At 46.6% G+C, this 20,948-nt stretch overlaps 1 protein-coding gene across 1 annotated transcript in view; it reads left to right on the forward strand.

Annotated features, from left to right (window-relative positions):
• CFAP221 (cilia and flagella associated protein 221) overlaps window positions 1–20,948 on the forward strand; it is an 85,295-nt gene that overhangs the window by 57,882 nt on the left and 6,465 nt on the right. Inside the window, exons 12-21 of the mRNA XM_016209810.2 lie at window positions 1,813–1,902; window positions 3,209–3,307; window positions 8,120–8,225; window positions 9,308–9,441; window positions 11,078–11,158; window positions 12,037–12,144; window positions 12,234–12,368; window positions 15,903–16,061; window positions 17,416–17,507; window positions 20,156–20,248. Coding sequence (XP_016065296.1) covers window positions 1,813–1,902; window positions 3,209–3,307; window positions 8,120–8,225; window positions 9,308–9,441; window positions 11,078–11,158; window positions 12,037–12,144; window positions 12,234–12,368; window positions 15,903–16,061; window positions 17,416–17,507; window positions 20,156–20,248 — 1,097 coding nt within the window. The remainder of the gene's footprint in view (window positions 1–1,812; window positions 1,903–3,208; window positions 3,308–8,119; window positions 8,226–9,307; window positions 9,442–11,077; window positions 11,159–12,036; window positions 12,145–12,233; window positions 12,369–15,902; window positions 16,062–17,415; window positions 17,508–20,155; window positions 20,249–20,948) is intronic.

The raw sequence follows: 20,948 nt of genomic DNA on the forward strand, positions 1-20,948 counted from the left end.
AAAGAGGATTCCAGGAGAAGGCCTGAAGAGCACATATTGGATGCGGCCACTTGGAGGTCCTTGTGTGCAACTCCAGTAGACCTGAGGAGGGGAAAGCCATATGGTGATTCTCGAGGAATGTGTAGAAGCGCGTGGTTTCTTGACAAGTTGAGATGAGCAGGGTCAGTGAAGAGTAATGGATGGACCCTTAGAGGGGCTGAGAGGTCAGGGAAGGGGTTTCTGATTGGAAGAACTTGAACATGTTTATGGCTGAGGGCAAAGAGCCATTACAGAGGAAAATGTTGAGGAAGCTCAGGAAGAGGCCCAGGTCAGACAGAAAGCGCGTCTTTGAGCAGGAGGACGGCCTGGAGAAGGCCGCGGAAGGCAAGGCAAGGCTGTAGTCAGCTTTGCAGCAGAGGGGGCCATTGAAGAGCTCCCGTGGCCTGGCCTTCCCGATGACCCAGGAAGCAGGCCACTGCGGAGACTGGGGGACAGGGACCGGAAAGAGGCTTCCCAAAGCTACTGTGGGGAGCAGGAAAGGAGCTGTCGCATCCTTCCTGTCAACCACCAGGACAAGCGGAAGGAAGAGCAGGCCACCTGAGAGCCCAGGGTCGTGGGAGAGCGAGTGTGCGGGGACTCTGTTCTTCGTGTCCAGACTTCATCTGGCAGCTGAGTCCTGACTGGTCACCTAGTGGCAAGGGACACCTGGAGGCCCAAGGCATGTGGCAAAAATCGAGAGGGAGAGGGGGGAGCATTTGGAGGGAGCAGCATTCTAGTTGACGGCACAAACCCTCAATGGTGGTGAGCTCCGGGAGATCAGTGAGACGAAATTCTGAGATGTTCACCACAAGTGAGTAGGATGTAAGAAATCTCCCTCCGTTCTTCCAGCAGACAACCTACTTGCCATCCCTTCCTTAAGCTGCCTGTTTCATTTTACTTTTAGTGGTTGAGAGGGTCAGGGTCTCTCCCCACAAAAATCTGTATTTTGAACCTAAGGTTCACAATCTCAAACTCAGCTTCCCAACATGGAGATTAGGGCTCAACAGCTCACGCCCCTGGAGACAGTACTATGGCTCTCTTACCTCTGAAGAGATGTTAATGTGGTGATCAGAATAGATTTCTTCCAATTCAGTCTTTAAAAATGATTATGAGCAGTGTGCCTAAGCGCCAAGCTAGTTTTGGAAGTTACCTAACAAACAGATAATAAAAACCACAAACAGGCAGAAACGTTTGCAGCGTGCACGGCCCTCTTTCCCATGGAGGCAGCGATGCAGACACCCAGCCAGCCAGCGCCCCCGGGAGGGACCCATGGCTCCTGGGGAATAGGGAAGGAAGCTCAGGGGCCACCAGGGAAATAGATGGGGAGGGTACAGCCTGGGGACACTCACTCCAGGGAAGGGGCAGAGCCCATCAGCCTCCGACACTCAGAGAAGGGAAGGAATCATTTGCCTTTGTTAAAACCTGATGCTTGGATAATCAGCTCTGAGGAGCTTAAAACTTCACTGGGACATTGCATTTTTTTAAAATGAAATCTCTGTACTCCCGTGGTTACACGGGTACCTAAAATCCTGTCTGTGACTTTTAAATGCCTCAGAAACAACAGACAGTCTCCTCTAGTTACAAAAAGAAGGTATTGGGCTTGTGCTTCTATTAAAACTCCCTATGTTTAAACAGTGAGTATAATTATAATGATTATTTTAACCTAATTGTGTCACTGCCCCTCCCAACGGAACTTCTTGGGTGGAACTTCTTGGGTTTCTAGCACTTTTAAAGAGAAATAAAGTTGTGTGGTTTGTATTAAACTTGAATGTTTTCAATGATTACAAAACCCAGCTAGATAGAGGAGACCCTGTCTTGGATGAGGAATTTCAGCGGCTGAAGACAGAAGTTAACGACAAACGGGTTGTTCACAATCTAGAAGAGGTGGGTACCTTTCCTTTATTTGCAGTCTAATTCTCCGCGGCTCTTTGTATGCTTACTTTTAAAGCACTAAGCAATTTTAAATAAACCTTTTAGCAGGAGATATTTCATAGTTTTTAACATGCTTATGTTTTCAGGGTGTTTTTCACAACATATTCACAATAAAGCATCAAAACTCATAATTAATGTTTTCCTTGAAATTAACAGGGTTACATATGTAGGCTCCTCCTTGCCACCCTCTACTTTTTCCTTCGTGGTCTCCATTTGTTTCCTTCGCCCTCCACAACCCCGCCTGAAGGTCATCAGGGTGGGCCCCTGGGCCTCCGTTCACTGACACCCCCCCTTGGTGGGAAGGGTACAGACAGGAAGCCAGAAGCCGGAGTTCTGGTCCCAGCTCTACTAAGATTTGGGACCTGGAAAAGCCCTCTGGGCCTTGGTGCCTTTGTTCCCTCAAACGTCAAATGGCACCAGCAACCTCTTCACCTGGGGATCCACTGTCATGTGATAGTTTCTGGTTGAACCCCAATTTTTAATTTTAACAATGAAAAAATTCTTCCTAATCTCCCCACCTCCATTGTTCTCACTTTCTTTTTCTGGGTTTGCCACATTGGAATTCTTTTAACCTCTTTGCTTCTCCCCCACATTTAACCTGGCCACCAAGTCTTTCCAGTAGCTCTTCTATAAGGCCATACCCAAGCCCAGCCTTCAGGTCTCACCCCCAACTAACCCAGCAGATTATCCACATATCTGCCCCTCTTGCCTCTCCTCTTCAGCCCACTGCATGTGCAATGTGAGACTAACTTCTGATGCCTTTTTCTTATATTATTTCCCTGTTCAAGAATCTATAGTGCCTGAGGCTCTGGCTGGCCTCAGCCCAGCCCCAGGCACCCTTTCCTGTGCATTCATTTACCCACCTCACACTGTGCCCCCGATATGTAGGCGCTGTGCTGGTGCTGAGGACAGGGCTGAGCACAGTAGTCCTCCTCCTCCACTGGGCATCACACAGGCTGCTCCTCTCCTGGGTGCAGTTCGGTGTGACTGTTGTTCCTCAGGGTTGCATGTGTTTGCTGGAGCTTCCTGAACTAGACTGTAAATTTTTTAAAGCCCAAACCTTCCACTTTGGGCCCCCAACCCAAGAAGTATTGCCTATGATGCTGTGTATATTCAAAGTACTTAATAAATACTTATTATATGGAAAACAAACAAAAAAATAACTAGATTTGGGGTCAAACTTTAAAACATTTTTATTAAATGCTATGCCAGAGGTTAAAATTTAAATCTTAGATGTGCCTATATTTTATGTTCACAGAAAATCAGGGAATTTCATCCTAATTTTGATCCACTTACGAATAACACTTGGGTCAGCAGGTTCAGGACGCAAAGACGGATTCAACAAGCAGCCCGCAAGGTAAGTCTCAGCGCCGGGCTGGGATGTTCATTTTAGTCATCAGCACAAGGAAATCAAACACTGAGTTTTTTATAACAGCTTTATTGAGATATAATTCATACACCACATAAAATTCACTCTCATAAAGTGTACAGTTCAGTAGTTCTTAGTATATTCACAGAGCTCTACAACTATCACTATTATCTAATTTTAGAACATTTTTGTCACCACATAAAAGAAACTGGTTCCCATTAGCAATCCCCCTCCATCTCCCAGGTGGCCCCGGCAACCACTAATCCACTTTCTGTCTCTGTGGATTTGCCTCTTCTGGACATTTCATATAAGTGGAATTATACAATACATGGCCTTTCATAACTGGCTTCTTTTCCTTATCATGTTTTCAAGGTTCATCCATGTTGTAGCATATATCAATACTTCATTCCTTCTTATGGAGGACTGCTTTTCTATTATATGGATAGTCCACATTTTGTTTATCATTCACCAACTGAAACATTTGGGTTCTCACTTTTTATGAATAATAATGCTGTGAGCATCTGTGTACAGTTTTGTGGACATATGGTAACTCTGGAACAGTAGAATGTTGATCAGCACTTTCTAGACAGAACAGTGGAGAATTTCTGTGGGATCTTGTCTCTACAATTCAGGCTTATGTCTTCCCCTTCACAGCAGTCATCTCCCAACAACCAAAAGTCCTGGTCTGGACGGCTTCACAGGTGAAATTTACCAAACATTCAAAGAAGAACTAATACCTATCCTTCTCAAACTATTTCAAAAAATTCAAGAGGAAGGAAGACTCCCAAGCTCTTTTTATGAGACCAGCATTATCCCAATTCCAAAACCAGATAAAGACACTACAAAGAAAGAAAATTACAGGCCAATATCCCTGATGAACATAGATGCTAAAATCCTTGACAAAATATTAGCAAACCAGATCCAGCAATACATTGAAAAGATCATATGCCATGACCAAGTGGGATTTATCCTGGGGATGCAAGGTTGGTGCAATATTTGCAAATCAATAAACGTGATGCATCATATAAACAAAATGAAGTGTAAAAATCACATGAACAAATCAATAGATGCAGAAAAAGCATTTGATAAAATTCAGTGTCTGTTTATGATAAAACCTCTCAGCAAAGTGGGAATAGAGGGATCATATCTAAACATAATAAAGGCCATATATGACAAACCCACAGTCAACATCATACTCAATGGGCAAAAACTAAAAGCATTTCCCTTAAGATCAGGAACAAAACAGGGATGCCTGCTTTCACCACTCTTATTCAACATGGTACTGGAAGTCCTAGCCACAGCCATCAGACAGGAAGAGGTAAAAGGCATCCAAATTGGGAAGGAAGAAGTAAAACTGTCATTATTTGCAGATGACATGATACTGTATATAGAAAACCCTAAAGACCCCACAAAAAACTACAAAAGCTAATAAATGAATTTGGCAAAGTAGCAGAATAGAAATTAATATTCAGAAATTGGTGGCATCTTTATACACCAACAATGAACTATCAGAATGAGAAATTAAGAAAACAATCCCATTTAGTATTACAAAAAATAATAATAAGGTACTTAAGAATAAATTTAACTTTGGAGGTAAAAGGCCTGTATTCAGAAAATTATAAGATGGTGAAGAAAGAAAATGAGGAAGATACAAACAAGTGGAAGCATATACCATGTTCATGGATAGGAAGAATTAACATCATTAAAATGTCCATATTACCCAAAGCAATCTATAGATTCAATGCAATTCTTATTAAAATACCAATGGCATATCTCATAGATATAGAACAAATATTCCAAAAATTTATATTGTACCTTAAAAGACCCCTAATAGCCTCATCAATCTTGAAAAAAAAAGAACAAAGTTAGAGATATCACACTACTTGATATCAAATTATACTATGAGGCCATAGTAATCAAGATGGCATGGTACTGGCATAAAAACAGACATGTAGGTCAATGGAACAGAATAGAGGGCACAGAAATAAACCCACGTCTTTATGATCAATTAATATTTGACAAAGGAGGCAAGAGCATACAATGGGATAAAGATAGTCTATTCAATAAATGGTATTGGGAAAATTGGACAGATACATGCAAAAAATGAAACTAGATCACCAACTTAACACCAGACACAAGAATAAATTCAAAATGGACTAAAGGTTTAAATATAAGTGGTGAAACCATAAAAATCCTAGAAGAAAACGTAAGCAGTAAAATCTCAGACATTTCTCATAGCAAATTTTTTTCTGATATATCTCCTCAGGCAAGGGAAACAAAGGAAAAAATAAACAAATGGGACTACATTAAACTAAAATGCTTTAGCACAGTAAAAGAAAACCATCAACAAAATAAAAAGGGAGCCCGCTGAATAGGAGAGCATATTTGCCAATGATACATCTGAAAGGGGGTTCATTGCCAACATATATAAAGAATTTAAACAACTCAGCACCAAGAAGACAATGCAATTAAGAAGTGGGGAGAGGCCCTGGCTGGTTTGGCTCAGTGGGTAGAGCATCAGCCTGTGGACTTGATTCCAGCCAAGGCCACGTACCTCAGTTGCAGGCTTGATCCCTGGCCCCACTCAGGGCCCATGCGGGAGGCAACCAATCAATGTCTCTCTCTCTCTTTCTGAAAAGCAATGGGGGGGAAAGAGAAGAAGAAATGGACAAAGGACCTTAATAGACACTTCTCCAAAGAGGACATACAGACGGCCAAGAGACATATGAAAACATGCTCACCATCAGTAATCATCAGAGAGATGCAAATTAAAATTACAATGAAGTATCACCTCACACCTGTCAGAATGGCTCCATCAACACATCATCAAACGACATGTGCTGGCGAAGGTGTGGAGAAAGGGGAACCTGGTACACTGCTGGTGGGAATGCTGACTGGTGCAGCCACTGTGGAAAACAGTGTGGAGTTTTCTCAAAAAAATTAAAAATGGCTAGCCCTGGCCAGATAGCTCAGTTGGTTAGAACATCATCTCAATACGCCAAGGTTGCAAGTTCCGTCTCTGGTCAGGGCACATATAGGAAGCAACCAACAAATCCTCTCTCTCCCTGTCCCCGCTTCTTTCTCTCTAAAATCAATAAATTAAAAATTTAAGAAATAAAGTAAAAAGGGGAAAGAATTAGAAATGGAACTGCTTTTTGACTCAGCAATCCCACTTCTGGGAATATGTTCTAAGAAACCCAGAATTCTAAATTAAAAGAATATATGCACCCCTGTGTTCATAGCAGCATTATTTACAATAGCCAGGATCTGGAAACAACCCAAGTGCCCATCAGTAAATGAGTGGATTTAAGAAGCTGTGGTACATTTGTACAATGCAATACTACTTGGCCATAAAAAAGAAGGAAATCTTACCATTTGCTACCTCATGGATGGACCTGGAGAGCATTATGCTAAGTGAAATAAGCCGGTCAGAGAAAGACAAATACCATATGATCTCACTTACAAGTGGAATCTAATTAACAAAATAAACTGACAAACAAAATAGAAACAGAGGCATGGATACGTGGAAAAAACTGACAGCTGTCAGAGGGTAGGGGCGTGGGGGACTGGATGAAAGAAGGTAACGGGATTAAGCCAAATAAAACACATTTATATGTGTATCAAACGCACAGACAACAATGTGGTATAGCCAGGGGAAGGGGTGCTGGGGGCAGGTGGAGGTGGGCAAAGGAGGGGGAAATGGGGACAGAAAGAGACTTTGCTTTGGGCGTTGGGTGCACGATGCAGTGTGCAGATCAGATGATATTTTGTTGAGTTGTGCACTTGAAACTGTATGGTTTTGTGAACCAGTGTCAGCCCAGTAAATTCAATTATAAAATAAAAGAACCCATTGCACAATTATTATCAAGGCTACATGGTCATACTGGATTTCTCTTTACCCCTTCAACATGTCTCCTTTGTTCCTGAATCGGGATCTTTGCACTTGCTGGTTCCTCGGCTCGGAACTCTCTTCCCAAGATCTCAGTCTCCTTACCATTCAAGGCTGAGATCAACCCTCACCCCCCTGGAGTGGCTTTCCCCAGTTATCCCTGCATAAGTGGGCAGGCCACTCCCTTCCCAGCCTTCAGTTGTGTTTTCATGCATCTACTCTCTTTTCTTTTCCTCAGGGTGTTTATGTTGTTTGTTTAAGTGTTTACCACACCTCCCCCCGTGTACACACACTTGGACCGTCACCTCTGTGCCGACTGACAGTTCCCACCGTATCTCCAGTACCTTGCACAGAACAGGCCACAGAGTAGCCACTTCATAATAGCTCTTAACGAAAGAGCCTCTTCCTGATGGAAGGAGCGTTCGCTGAGGAATGAACGGTCTCTTGGCGGCAGATCTGTGCACGGGAGCACTCGCCTGCCGCAGCATCTGCTCTGAAGTCAGCGCCCGGCGGTGTGCAGTTAGCGTTGCCCGTAATCCACAGCCCCGTTTCTGCAGAATTGTCCATTTCCTTTGTCCTTCAGCTCTGAAAACAACACAGTGGGCGCATTACTATTCATATATACTGAAAAAAAGGAATGTAGAAATAGGCACTGTTTCCACTGTGGAAATATTTGAAAACCAGGTCTCATAAACTGGGTAAGACAAGGCTAGATGACAACCTGGTCTCTCTTGTATTCAGGGAAGCCAACATCACCCTGACCTTGAAGTCCCTGTGGCCTCAGTCTCGGCAGCAGCTTGCCACTCTCCTTGTGAATTCTGGCCTTAGCCCTTAGATGTGGTCGGGAAAAATAATTAAATTAAATGACAAAATGATTAAGCATTCAAAATCATTATTCTTTCTAATTCTAGATCATGGTTCATCGGCGATTACTTAAAATGCTGGACGCTATTCGTTCCATGGACAAAGAGGTCATATTGAAAAGGCTCCAGCTTGAAAGACAATCGATAATACAAGGTGAGGTGCAGCTGGCAAGTGCAGCGATACTTTGAGCAGCAGTCCTTAGAGCATGAGGCTTTTTTATGATGAAGCTAGCTGTGTAGAAATACAATATTTTCATAAATCACAGGGATGTTTTCTGTGGCTGCTGTAACAAATCACCACAAACTTGTGGCTTAAGACAACACACATTTATTATCACACAATTCTGGAGGTCAGAAATCTGACATTAGGATGTCAGCAGGGCTGGGTCCTTCCAGAGGCTCCAGGGGAGAATGTGTCCCTGCTTCTTCCAGTTTCTAGAGGCCGCCTGCCTTCCTTGGCTCGTGGCCACTTCCTCAAGTCACTCTGACCTCCCACTTCTGTCATGACTTCTCCTTCTCTGACTAACCCTCTTGCCTCCCTTTTATGGATCCTGTGATTACTTTAGGTCCACCCAGACCACCCAGGACAATCTCCCCATCTCATTTAAGATCTTTAATTTCATCATACCTGCAAAGTCCCTTTGCCATGTAAGGTCACGAGAGACTAGGACAGTCGGCACTTACACTTGTTGATTGATTGGCTGGGTCTGGTTTTATCTCAATCTAGCATTTACACATAAAGCTTTTTATCTCATATTATCTTTGCTATTTAAAAAAAATTCCAATCCACAGATGGACTGGGACTGTTGGAGGCCCATTCTCAGTAGTTCTGGGAGCCCAAAAGCCACATCACCATCTCCTCCCAAAATATGTATTTCCAATCTGTGGCTCATGTGCAGGTCCACAGGCAGGTCCTGATCTTTCCAGAGCCTTCCTCCCTTCCCAAGCCCAAGCCCCTGAATCTGACTCAGGTTTCCCTGGCCTCCCCCAAAAGCAACTTTTTGGAAGTAAAAATAAAATTAAAATTTTTTTAATTGGAGAAGGGGTTGAGGTAAAGAACAAAGGAGGCACTAAAAATGGGACTATATCCATCCATACATAGATACTGTTTTTGAAATGCATGTGTCAGGTACCCACTAATGGTATATGACAAATATGCAACCAGAGATGGTGGTGGATTCACATAAAAATACCTTAAGAAGCCCCCAAGAATGCTATTTTGTTTTTCCTTCATAGACAAGAATCCCTCCAAATACCTTCTGCTGCGGACCAGTCAAGATGATTATTCTGGCCGGTTCTCTGTGTCACCCAAGCAAGTGCTGCCCTTCGCCTTCCCATCCCACAGTCCTCCCCAGGGCTCCGATGAGTTGGTGGGTGTTGTTGGGCTGGGGTGGGGGCCGGGCATGATCACATGGTTGTTAGGCAGATACCAAGGCAGGCCCTGCCTCAGTCTCAGTCTCTTTGCTTCCTCCTGAGAGGCTCCCAAGGGAGACCTGTGCCCAGGGAATTGTGACCAATGGGAAACCGGGAATCGTCTATGGCCACCTGCCTGGCATCTGACATACCTGTGCAGAGCTTCTGAGAGCCTGGGCTGGTCTTTTCCAGCCTGGCTTGTCAGCCCAGGAACCAGGCCTCTGAGCAGAAGGAAAGACAGAGAAACTCAGAGGACCTGGCCTGGCCCGGGGAGGCAGGCCCTACTCAGCTGAGCCCTTCGGCTGTGTGAGCAAATGGAGAGGCCAGAGAGGGATGGCCCAGTATCCACCAATCTAACCCATAGGACTCACAATTCCCTCTCTCTCCCTCTCTCCGTCCCTTCTCTCCCTCTCCCTCCCAGTCCCTCCCTCTCTCTCTCTCTCCCTCTCTCCCTCTCTCTCTCCCCCCCCTTTCCACTCTCTCTAAAAAATCAATGGAAAAAATATCCTCGGGTGAAGATTAACAAACTAACCAACAAAAAGATCAGAATACTTTGGAAATAAAAAATCTGTGATTTTCCAGCAACAGTAAATATCTGACACCCAATAACTGATGGAAGGGATCGTCACTGCGCTGTGGAGCCCGGCTCGTTCTTTGTGGGTAGTTCAAAGCTTAGGCATTTCACTTGGTACTTTAGTTAGTTCTGCAGAGGCTTCTCTGCTGCTCAGAGTTGATGAAAAGCAGACTGCTCAGCATTCCTGCCTTCAAAGAATGTTCTGATTCATTCCATGAATACTGTATTTTATCAATTATATGATCACTTTTTAAAATATTTAGCATCTTTGAAATTGGGAAGTGCCTTATGATTGATGGCATATTAACAATGCATCATACTAAATGAATTATTGTGTCTTAGATTTGGTGAAATGCAGTGTTTACTGAGTGCCCATAATACGGTAGATGCTGTTCCAGGTTCTCCAGGTGTCCGAGGCAGACAGGCCTGCAGGAAGTTTATTAGGTGATGCTTTGGGGGTAGCAGCTGTAGAAGTGAGGTGGCGGGAGCAGGAGTGGACAGAGAGAAAAGCTGGACTGCAGGCCTTCTTGTCAAAGTCCTCAGCTGATTCATGAGGAGCTCCGATGCTGGGATAGGGTGAGAGGACCTGGCATTTATACCTGCTTCAACCTGTCATTGGAGGTGGGCTGCCCTTGGAGGGGCACATGCCCTTGGCCGAGCCAGCTCCCTCAGCCAGGGCATCCCCTAGAGAGGGCTGACCCCTGAGAATTGTTTGTATGAACGGGACTCCTAGCAGCTGGGGGACTGAAACCTTCAAACCTAAAGGGGATTCTGGGTGGCACACTGCAGCATCCACCATGGTAGGAAATGAAAACGAAGAATCGCATCCACTAAGAGACAAAGAGGGGGTGGCCAACGCCACCTCCCGGCCCCACACATCCTGCAGCAACTGTGGTTGCGGGAAGGCTGCTCTAAGGACAGAGCTGTTCACTTAATGTTCAAAGTGTATGGAAAAGGAAGCAAACCCACTTTTGCTCAGCGTTGGTTATGTATCAATTCCTTGAATTTTCACATTTTAGGCTCCTGATGGCCTTGGACCCGTCCCAATTAAATCTTCAGACGTTCACATCAAGCACAGCCACTCCTTCTTCAATCTGCAGGTCAGGCCTGTCGTGAGGCATTAGTTCACTGGGTTTCCCACGAAGTGAACAAAATAGTCTTGCATTTGAATTGCTGGTTTTATTAGTTTGTTCTACAGTGGGTTATACTGTGTAGCATACTGTTTGTATTTTTCTGTTGTTAATTCTATGGTATGTATGAGTATAACAGACTCTGAGTATAACAGACTCTGTTTTCCTAATGTGGCTTATGGGATCCAGGGTCCTTACTTGTTCTGTGGAAATAGCATATATTATGCATACATGAAGCCACCTGAACTACATAGATTAGAAACTTTTAAGAAAAAAACACACGACGAAGTCAACAAAGTCAGTCAGTCCTTTTTGAGTATATATGAATATTGATAATATGAAATTTGAAACTTGAATATTTTAACTTGACCAAGCCGTATTGGGGGTGTTTCTGCAGTTAAAGCACTAGCCCGGCCGGGCATGGCTCAGGGGTTGAGCGTCAACCTAGGATCCAGGCGATCAGGGTTCGATTCCCGGTCAGGGCACATGCCCGGGTTGTGGGCTCGATCAATGACTCTCTCATCATTGATCTTTCTGTCTCTCTCTCTCCCTCTCCTTTCCTCTCTCTGAGGTCAATAAAGATATATTTTAAAAAAAAAAAAAAGCACATGGTACTAGAGAGGACTTGTGAGTGTTCCTGTGTGCTGGCACCCAGGACAGGGCCCAGGACTGGCATTAGGCCTCTCCAGCTCTGGCCAAACGAACAATTGCCACAATCTGGTGGCGATAATGTGGAACTTGTTTTTCTTTTACCATCAGGCAGCTCAGAAGCGCTGTTGTTGAGAATAGACCCCACTAAATGGTCCCCTTTTAAGGATATTCAGTCAATCCTCGTGTTTCACCCCCAGGTTCCTCAAAAGTACAAACTTAAGGGGTATCAGCCATTCTCTGTCCAGAGGTCTTCAACAACTTATAGACCCCAGAAACTTGCTCGAGCCCTGAAACAAGGAGCTGAGGTACCACATCCCACCCTCGGGAATTGCCCTCACCTTGCCCCTCTGGTCCGGGAATCAGGACTAACACACTGCTCTTGGTCCTCGCACAGGATGAAGCCACCACCGTGATAACCCTACCAAAGCAGGACGACACCCCTCAGTTCCCGGGCAAGACCTCAATCTTGAACATGAAACCACCTGAGGCCTTAGCCGTGTCTCCAGACTATGACCCACTGTATATCTTTGTAAGTGACCATTGGCACAAGTCTGTGTTCTGTGTTCCTTTATTTTAGCAGTTACTTCATAAGAAAACAGATGCATTAATTGGGAATAATTTTACCTCTTTGGAATTTCAGGGTTTAAACAATATGTCATCTTTTAAATTGCTTGCTTGGAGAATATCAATGCTTCTGTCTTTTAATAATTCCAGCATTTATCTTTATGACAATAGCTTTGTGATATTTTCTAATTATATGTAATATATTATATGTATATACATGCACACACACACAATATTTAAAAAAAGAGAAAGGAAAAGACACAACAGAAGAAGAGAGTAAATTACCCCAAATCCCATCACTCGGAGCTGTCGGGTCCTTATGCCCTTGGGCAGTGGTGGCTTCCGTGCCCAGCCTCTGCTCCCAGGTCCCTGATGAACTTCGCTTCTGTAGCCCCCCAGGATTCCCACAGGAAGCACCCTGACCACGCCACGTCCTGCTCAGCATCTTCACGGGGCCGTCTTCTACCAAATTAAGCCTACGCTCCTGAAGATGTGAGGCCAGTCATAATCCCCAACCGCATTTGTCCCCGTGCCCCTGTGTCCCTGAGCCCCTGCGAGTCCCTCCCATCACCGGGCCTTCACGCACTCTGATCTGCCCTCACGGGGTTTCCCTCTTCTCGACATTTCCAGCTACCCGGGTCCCAGGCAACTGGAACCCACGCAGGAAATCTCATGAGGTTCTATGTAATGATGGAATCATCGGTGAAATGCCACAGTAGTTGCCCAAGTTATGGTCCATTTTTAAAAAATATGTTTTTATTGATTTTGGAGAGAGAGAGGAAGGGAAAGAGAGGTAGAAACATCGATGAGAGAGAACATGGGTCGGCTGCCTCCTACACTCTCCTCACTGGGAATGGAGCCCGCAACTCGGGTGTGTGCCCTGGCCAGGAACTGAACCTGTGACCTCTCGGTGCATGGGCCAGCACTCAACCACTGAGCCACACCAGCTGGGCCATTTTTTTTTTTAAAGACAGACACATACACACTCAGAACGAAGGGACCTCAGACACTACTTGAGGAAGTCTCCTTTGTGAGAATCTCCAAGTGCAAACCTGTCTCATGTGGGCAGAGTGCTAAGGGCCACACCAAGGTCACCCAGCCAGTTAGCGGAAAGTGGGAGCAGCAGCCTGCCTGTCTCCTGACGGCCTCAGGCTCTTCCTTGGAATTACGCTGCTTTTCTGTGCAGAGCTGTGATGTCTGCGTTTTGGCCATAATGTGGCATTTTCTTATTGGCTCGTCAGTTGAGAAGAATGCTCCTCAGAGACGTAGAATCCTAGAACTGGAATGACCTCGCAGGACATTTAACCCAGCGACCTTCAGACTTCCTTTAGCACCAGAACCCTCTCAACAGCTGAAACTTTACAGAGGCAGGCAAAATGTAAAATAGATAAAGTTCTGGTTGCTGGGATGGCAGTGGGGTAGGGGTTCTCCTGAAGGGGTGCCCCTACAAAACTCTGGAGGTCCCCACAGCAAGGTTTGAAAACCATTTCCTGGCCATTTTATTTTATTTTTTTAAATCCTCACCCGAGGATATTTTTCCATTGCTTTTCAGAGAGAGTGGAAGGGACAGAGAGAGAGAGGAACATCGATGTGAAAGAGATGCATCGATTGGTTGCCTCCCCCACATGCCCCAACCAGAGCTGAGGATCGAGCCTGCAACTGAGGTACTTGCCCTTGGCTGGAATCGAACCTGGGACCCTTCAGTCCCTGGGCCAACGCCAAACCGGCTAGGGCGTCCTTGCCATTTTGAAAGTGAGAAAACTGGTCTAGAGAAGTTAAGGGAATTTTCCAGTCACACTCATACGTCCTTAGAAAATATCAGTAGTTTTCTATTAACTCATTAATTCCACAGGCACTTAGAGCGTGCCTGCTATGTGTAGCATAGGAAGCTCATCCAAGAGACACAGCAGCCCTAATATTGATCCACCTAAGACCAGAGCTTCAGGATGCATGAAACGAAAACTGATTGAACGGCAAAGGAAAAAAATAGACAAATCCCCATAGCGGGAGTGCTCGCCCTGTCCCTGTCCTTGGTTCTCCGTCCACAACTCTCTCGCGCTCTGGGTTACTTAAGGTGGCATGCACTGACACGGGAGATGCTCCCACGTGTCCACCCACCACCCTCCTTGCTCTCCTTCCTCTCCACCCCCCTTCTGAGCTCTCAGGCCTCCCCTGCTCTGCCTCACCAGGGCCCCCGCCTCTCACCTTGCTCCCTTCCAACCCTCCAGCCCTTAGCTGGGTAGAGGATCTTTCCTTGAGCCCCAGGGGGTGAAGCCCAGTGTCCCCATTCTCTTCGGTCTCTGCCACCACCCCATGCAGCGCTTTGAGGAACTGGAAGAGAACCTGCTGCTGTAAAAGTATATCTGTACCAACCCTAACTCTGCCCCCAACTGCTGGTGGAAGTGTCTGTTGCTTCTGCGTCCCTGCGGCCACTGCACACTCCGCGGCGCGCACCGTCTCCTCGCTGCGTCCTCCCTTGCACCCAGGAGCTGAGGCGAGAGCCTTCTTCGGCCTCCCTGCCTGGCCCCAGCAGCAAGGCAGCCTCTGCACCTACAGCTTGCGGCCCTCCCCGCGCTCCCGCCTGCACCCCCGACCGACCGCGCGCCGCTCTGGGCTCTCCCGCCCGGCTCTGTGCCACCCTGGTCTGCTGCAGTTCCCTTAAGTTGTGGGAGACATTCGCTTCTTGGCAACGAGACTGGGTTCCTATAAGCCATGTGGAGTTCTGTTGTTTTTTCAAAAAGATTGTTTTAAAAATTATACAGACAGACAAATAGAACAAAATCTCAACTTGCTAGCTATGAAATATCTGAAATTAAACAACTATAAAGGGGCAAAAGCTTCATTGTTGTTTGGGACAAGAATGGGGTTTTTGTTGGACAAATCCTGGAAGGATCATTAAAAGGCTCTATATTCTCATATTTTGATGTAATTGCTCTGTGCCTCCATTAGTTCTGCTGGAAAACTAATAAAGAACAGGATCTTCCTTAAAACCAGATTCGACATCCAAATGGAGCCTTCCTCAATTAGAAACATCTTCAAAACAATGTTAAATGTTGACATTTCCTGATATAGTAAATGTCACCCTCTTCTTTGTCCCCTTTTTGAAATAGTTTTTGAAAAGCTACCTTTGTTTTCAAAGCCAGAAGCTTACTTGCTTTTTAAAACCAGTTTGCTTACTTAATAAATCCCCTAATTCATCAAATTAAGAAACAAATACTTTAAACCATTTTAAGCTGTTATTTCAGTTGTTACTTGTTTCCATGTGAGCTTAGTAAATCCATGTGGTATGTAATGAAGCCCTTAAGCTGGAAAAGTGACATTTATGGACGGCTGTGACATTTAGGACTGCCAATCTGAGGGCGCCTCTGCTCTCCTGCTTCCCTCCAGAGGCGCTGACGTGGAGCCGCTGTTAGTGCCGCTGGGAGCCGTTAGCGGACGCCTCTCCTCTGCCTGACTTAGAAACTAGTAACCAAACAAGTCTTTTTCTCTCTTTCTGCAGAATCCCAACCCAGGATTATTTGCTGTGATGCCCTCTCTGACCTACGCAGAAACCGTGATAGACTACCATCTGTGCTCTCACCCCAAGTACAAGTTCACCAAGGAGTCCCACGTCGGGTCCAGCATCCCTCTCACCCAAAAGCAGTTTCTCCATCACACGGTAATGCCATCCCCGGGCTCACTGGCAGAGCTGACCCTGGGCTACGGGAAAGGGCGGGGAACACGGATGGAGGGGCACAGCTGGAATTGAGACAAAGAAGCTTTGCAGCCACAGCTGCAGATCAAGAATAGTACCAAAGGTGGCTGTGCGCACTCGCACCCCAGCCCTAGAGAGGTACCCGTGGGAGACTCAGCACCACCCTCGTCCGGTCCACCCACCTCCCAGGCTACAGGCTGCCCCTTTTCAACATGCTCATTCCCTTTTTCCCTTGAAGATGACGCCCCATATTCATTTCTGTTCCTGTTTCAGCCATGTGAAAACACACAGCAGGCACGACCCCATGTCTCACCTCCTCTTTCTTTGTCCCCAACAAGTGTAGAAACATCAGAATGGACAGGGTGGTGAGATGACAAATGCATGTTAAGGAAGAGGTCCCGAGAATTTCTTCTCCTAGATAACCAGCCTGAATATCCTGTGGCATCTCTGGAGTTGCCCTCAGGACCTTCACACTCAATAAATCCCTAACCCGGGTCGCAATCTCTGCCCTCCTGCTGCCAGCCTCACCTCGGAGTGCTCCCCCTCCGCTCACCTTCTTGTTCTGTGATTTGTGCAGTGACCCGTGTGACCCTTGGTCCCTGCCCCTCCCTCAGCCCCGTATCTAACCATCACCGGATTCCTCCAGTCTGCCTCAAACAGCTTGCGAATGTCCCTCTCCTCCCCCACGGCCACCACTGTGCCGTCGGCCCTCTCTAGAAACCCTTCGGTAGGCATCCAGCCGATCGTGTTGTTTTCCAGTCTGAAAGCTCCCGGTGGCCCTGCTGCCTGTGGGAGCAGCTCCACGCTCATTCGCTTGGCCCACAGGCCGTCTCGACCAGCCTGTCTCTTCAGACTCATTTCCCGCGGCCCGTCACTCACCCTGCACTCAGCCCAGCGGGTGCCCTCCTGAGAGCACCCTCCCTGCATCTCCACGCGCCTGCCGGCGCCCCCCCGCCCGCATGCGCGATGAACCCGCAGCCTCTTTGACTGTGGCCTTAGCCCCACGTTCATAAGAATCAAACAGACCGAAGGCCGAATCTGCCCTCCCTCGCCAGGGCCCGTTGGACCGTGATGTGCCCGATGAATCGGGCAGGGAAATGGCCCCTTTGGCCCTGCTTTAATTCTGTGCTCCATTGTTTAATGCCCTTTGCTGGAGCGGTTGTCTTTTAGCTTCTTAAAAATGCTAACTGAATGAAATTATAAATTTTGAAGCTAACTTTTAACAATAGTCATTTGAATGAATGGAAGCCCCTCCTAGACTTCAGCTCTCCCAGCAGTCGCCTTACACACAGTGGCCATGGGCCGGCTTTCGTTCCAGGACATTATACCCGGAATAATGCACTGGAAGAGGTTCCAGCCCCTGGCTCTCTCATCTCTGCCCGAGACCTCCAGGACAGAGACAACACAGAGGTGAGCCGGGCTCGCCCGCCGCCTGCCCCCGCGTCCCGGGACCTGCCCGCCTGCGGCACGGGCGACCTGGCGCCCTCAGCCCGCGGTCCTGAGGGTGAAAGCGAGAGACGACGCCCTTCCAGCCCCGCACGCGCCCGGGACCTTGCGGGGGCCGCTACCACCAGGCGGCCTCGCTCTGCCGCGTGGGGCCCGCACGTGTGACCCCGTCATCCGTAAACAGCTGGGCGCGGGCGCCGTCGGGACACAGAGCAAAGTGAGGAGCGGCAAGGGTGGGGGCCACCCTGTCCGCCGGCCTCCCCACGCACAGGCGTCCAGGATTAAGGGGGAGAATCCTTTTTTCCCCAAAGCGATGTCCTTGGAAAAATCTCCCAAGGCTGTTCTTTCAAAAAGCAGTCAGGGGGCTGTTACCTTGGGCTTGAATCGACCGTGAGTGACACATGCATTCTACATGCACTAAAGAAAACTCCCCCACTCCGCCTCGTCACTTCAGCTCCTGTGTCTGAGCGCTCTGCTGGGCCAGTTTGTTTCCAAATAAACCGTAATCATATAACAGATTGTAAAGGCAATAAACCATAATTGTATTACAGATCATAAAAGCAAGAAGGAGTCCATATTTCTTCATCATGGATTTTCATGATGTAAGATTCTAGGCCATGTTTTTATTTCTAAAAGGAGTTACAAAATAATAATGGCTTTTTTTTTTAAGTTCCTACACATCCATTAATGATACTTGAACTTTGCAATCATTTTGTTTGAATGAATAAATCACCTATTACTCATGAGGTGTTTCCCTTGTGTCTTTCTCCATTGAGAGTTACCCATGTTAAACCATGTGATAGTTATTTAGTGTTTGTCCCAAGTGATTTTTGTATTTGTAATAATCAAAAGAGCTCACTTGGTTTCTTTACTCTTTAATAAATTTAGAGAGAATTTGTTGAATCTCCAGGACCTTTATGAAACCTGAGAGTCGAGACCGACTAAAGAGGTTATCTAATCCAGTGCCCAGGCTTCTGGGTTTTATAGACGAGTGAAATGCCAGGGGGATTTGGGACTGACTTAGCACTGTCAGAGTTTACTTTGCCAAGCAAGACGTTAAAACAAAGCAAAACAAAACACCCAGCACTATCTGTTGTTGCCACTATTTCAGTTTCAGAAGAACATATTAACACACGAAAAGTAAGAGGAACATGGTCTCAGAACTTTAAAACTGGGTGAGTTTTGTCTCAGGAAAAGCCCTCGGTGTTGCCATTCCATCTCCCCAAACCGCCTGTTTCTGGGAAGGAGTCCGGGCTTTCTGCTCCTGGGGCAGGACTCCCCTCTGACGGCGCACCCCCACCTCGCAGTGTCCTCCGTGTGGTTGTCTGTTAGGACCTGCACTCTGCCAGGAAGTCAGTCAGCAGACAATCTCCGGGTGGTAGGGCCCAGGTTCCTTTTAGTGAGGGGTGACTTTTAAGACCAAAATCCCCGCACTCTGTGTACTCATGGCCATGGGGGGGGGGAGGCGGGGGGGTTGTTTCTTGGCCTCCTCAGCAGATAAGCCAGGGTGTGTATGTAATGAAATATATATGCAGGCACAAACATATACACACACATACATATATACATGAACATACCAAAACACATGCACGTGTACATGTAATATGCACATGTGTACATATACATGTGCACATGCACACATATACAGTACATGTTTCAGAAGTCATGAACTCACACCAAGGCTTATAATTCCGGCCCACAGCCACAGTGTTATTGCCCACCCCCCCAGTCCGTGCTTGTGTGCTCCTCCCGCTGGGAGAGCCCTGGCTCCTCACACGTTTATTCTCCCAATCCTGTAGCACATCGAGAACAGTTCCAGAGTCACTGCGCTTACAACCACTTCATAAGCAAGCGCATACAGTTCAGGTTTAGTTGTAGTTGGCCCCCTACCCTCATCTCATTCAAAACAGGAAATATATAGTCAAGTGCTATATTTATAAATTACTTATATTACTCTCCCTCCCTCCCTCCCTCCCTCCCTCCCTCCCTCCCTCCTCCCTCCCTCCCTCCCTCCCTCCCTCCTCCCTCCCCCCCTCCTCCCTTCCTTCCTTCCTTCCCTCTCTCTCTCCCGCTCTTCCCCTTTCTTTCCCTCCAGTGTGATTTTGGAATTCATGTGAAACATTATTTGTTTCAGTTTGCTTTCTTTTGGGGGGTTTTCCTTTCCTTCTGATTGATTCAATGTTATTTTTTTGACGTGTAGGACGTTGACGTGCTTTCCAAACTCAAAACTGCCTGAGGGGCATTCAGAGCAGGGCCGCTCCCTCCCACCCTTCGCGGTAACCAGCTTGGTCTCTAAGCCACCTGTCCTTTGCTTCTCTTTATAACACTGAGCAGAATATATGTATTTCTTACTTTCCCATCTTTCTTATACAAAAATTCTGTTTCTGAACCCTGGGAGATGTCTTGTTTGGCAACATTCTGGATTTGACTGGTACCTGTCACACCCCAGCCTTTGCCTCTAGGAAAATGTAAGTGGATTTCAGAAGTGAAGGTGGACAGAATGGCAAAGCCTCAGCAGGGGTTCAATAAAAGTGCTTTAGAAAATGATGCAAAGCCCCCAGGACTGCAAATGTGATCATTTATCTTCGGCTGCTTGTGTGATTTTTCCACAGCTGTGACTCCCTCAACTCAGTTATGCTTCCTATAGATGTCCCTGCTGTTCTGAAAGCCTTACCAGAAGAAGACAGATTGGAAACAGTCGAACGGTACAGTTTTTACCTTCGGTCTCTAATGTAGTCTGTTTTCCAAAAATATGCTGGATGCTGTGCCTGAGCTTGCAACCCAAACGGGACAAGGCCAACACCTAGCCGTACCCCTAAGTGGATATGATGCTAAATTCGTCGCAGGGAGTACACAGTCTCTCAGGTCTCAGACTTGCTGATCTTTAGGTGTCTGGGAGCTCAAGGGAGGAAGAGCAGAGGCAGTGCTAGGTCAGTTTTCCAAACCCACCTAGGCTTCAGTGGTCATGTGGACTTGGGTAGGTAACTGAAGGATAGGCAGGACTTGGAGAGGCATGAAGAAATATAGGCCCAAAACCAAGGCACTTAAATTTCATTTTACTGATGAGCGTCCAACATCCAGTAAAAATATGTCCTTGAATCTCCTATCACAGTGCCCACTTAAATGTTTTTACATATAAATAATCAGTTAGTGAAATCCCAGATATCTGAGACGTATAGCCAGTTCTTCTAAGACCTGCCCACGAGCAGTGATTCTTGGCAATACCCTGAGCATTTAAAGCAGGAATCCAAATCCGAACAGGAAGGCTGGAGTGTCTTCTGTTCATCCCACCGCAAGGGGGCATTCCTGAGGCGGCTGCAGCCAGGGCCCAGAGGAGCAAGTCCTGTCTGCCAGGGCCTCTGGGGAGCCGCTCAGCAAACCAAAACATAGCTAACCTCTCCTTCA

Source organism: Miniopterus natalensis, chromosome 8, assembly GCF_054644295.1.
Source record: "Miniopterus natalensis isolate mMinNat1 chromosome 8, mMinNat1.hap1, whole genome shotgun sequence".
Lineage (NCBI taxonomy): Eukaryota > Metazoa > Chordata > Mammalia > Chiroptera > Miniopteridae > Miniopterus > Miniopterus natalensis.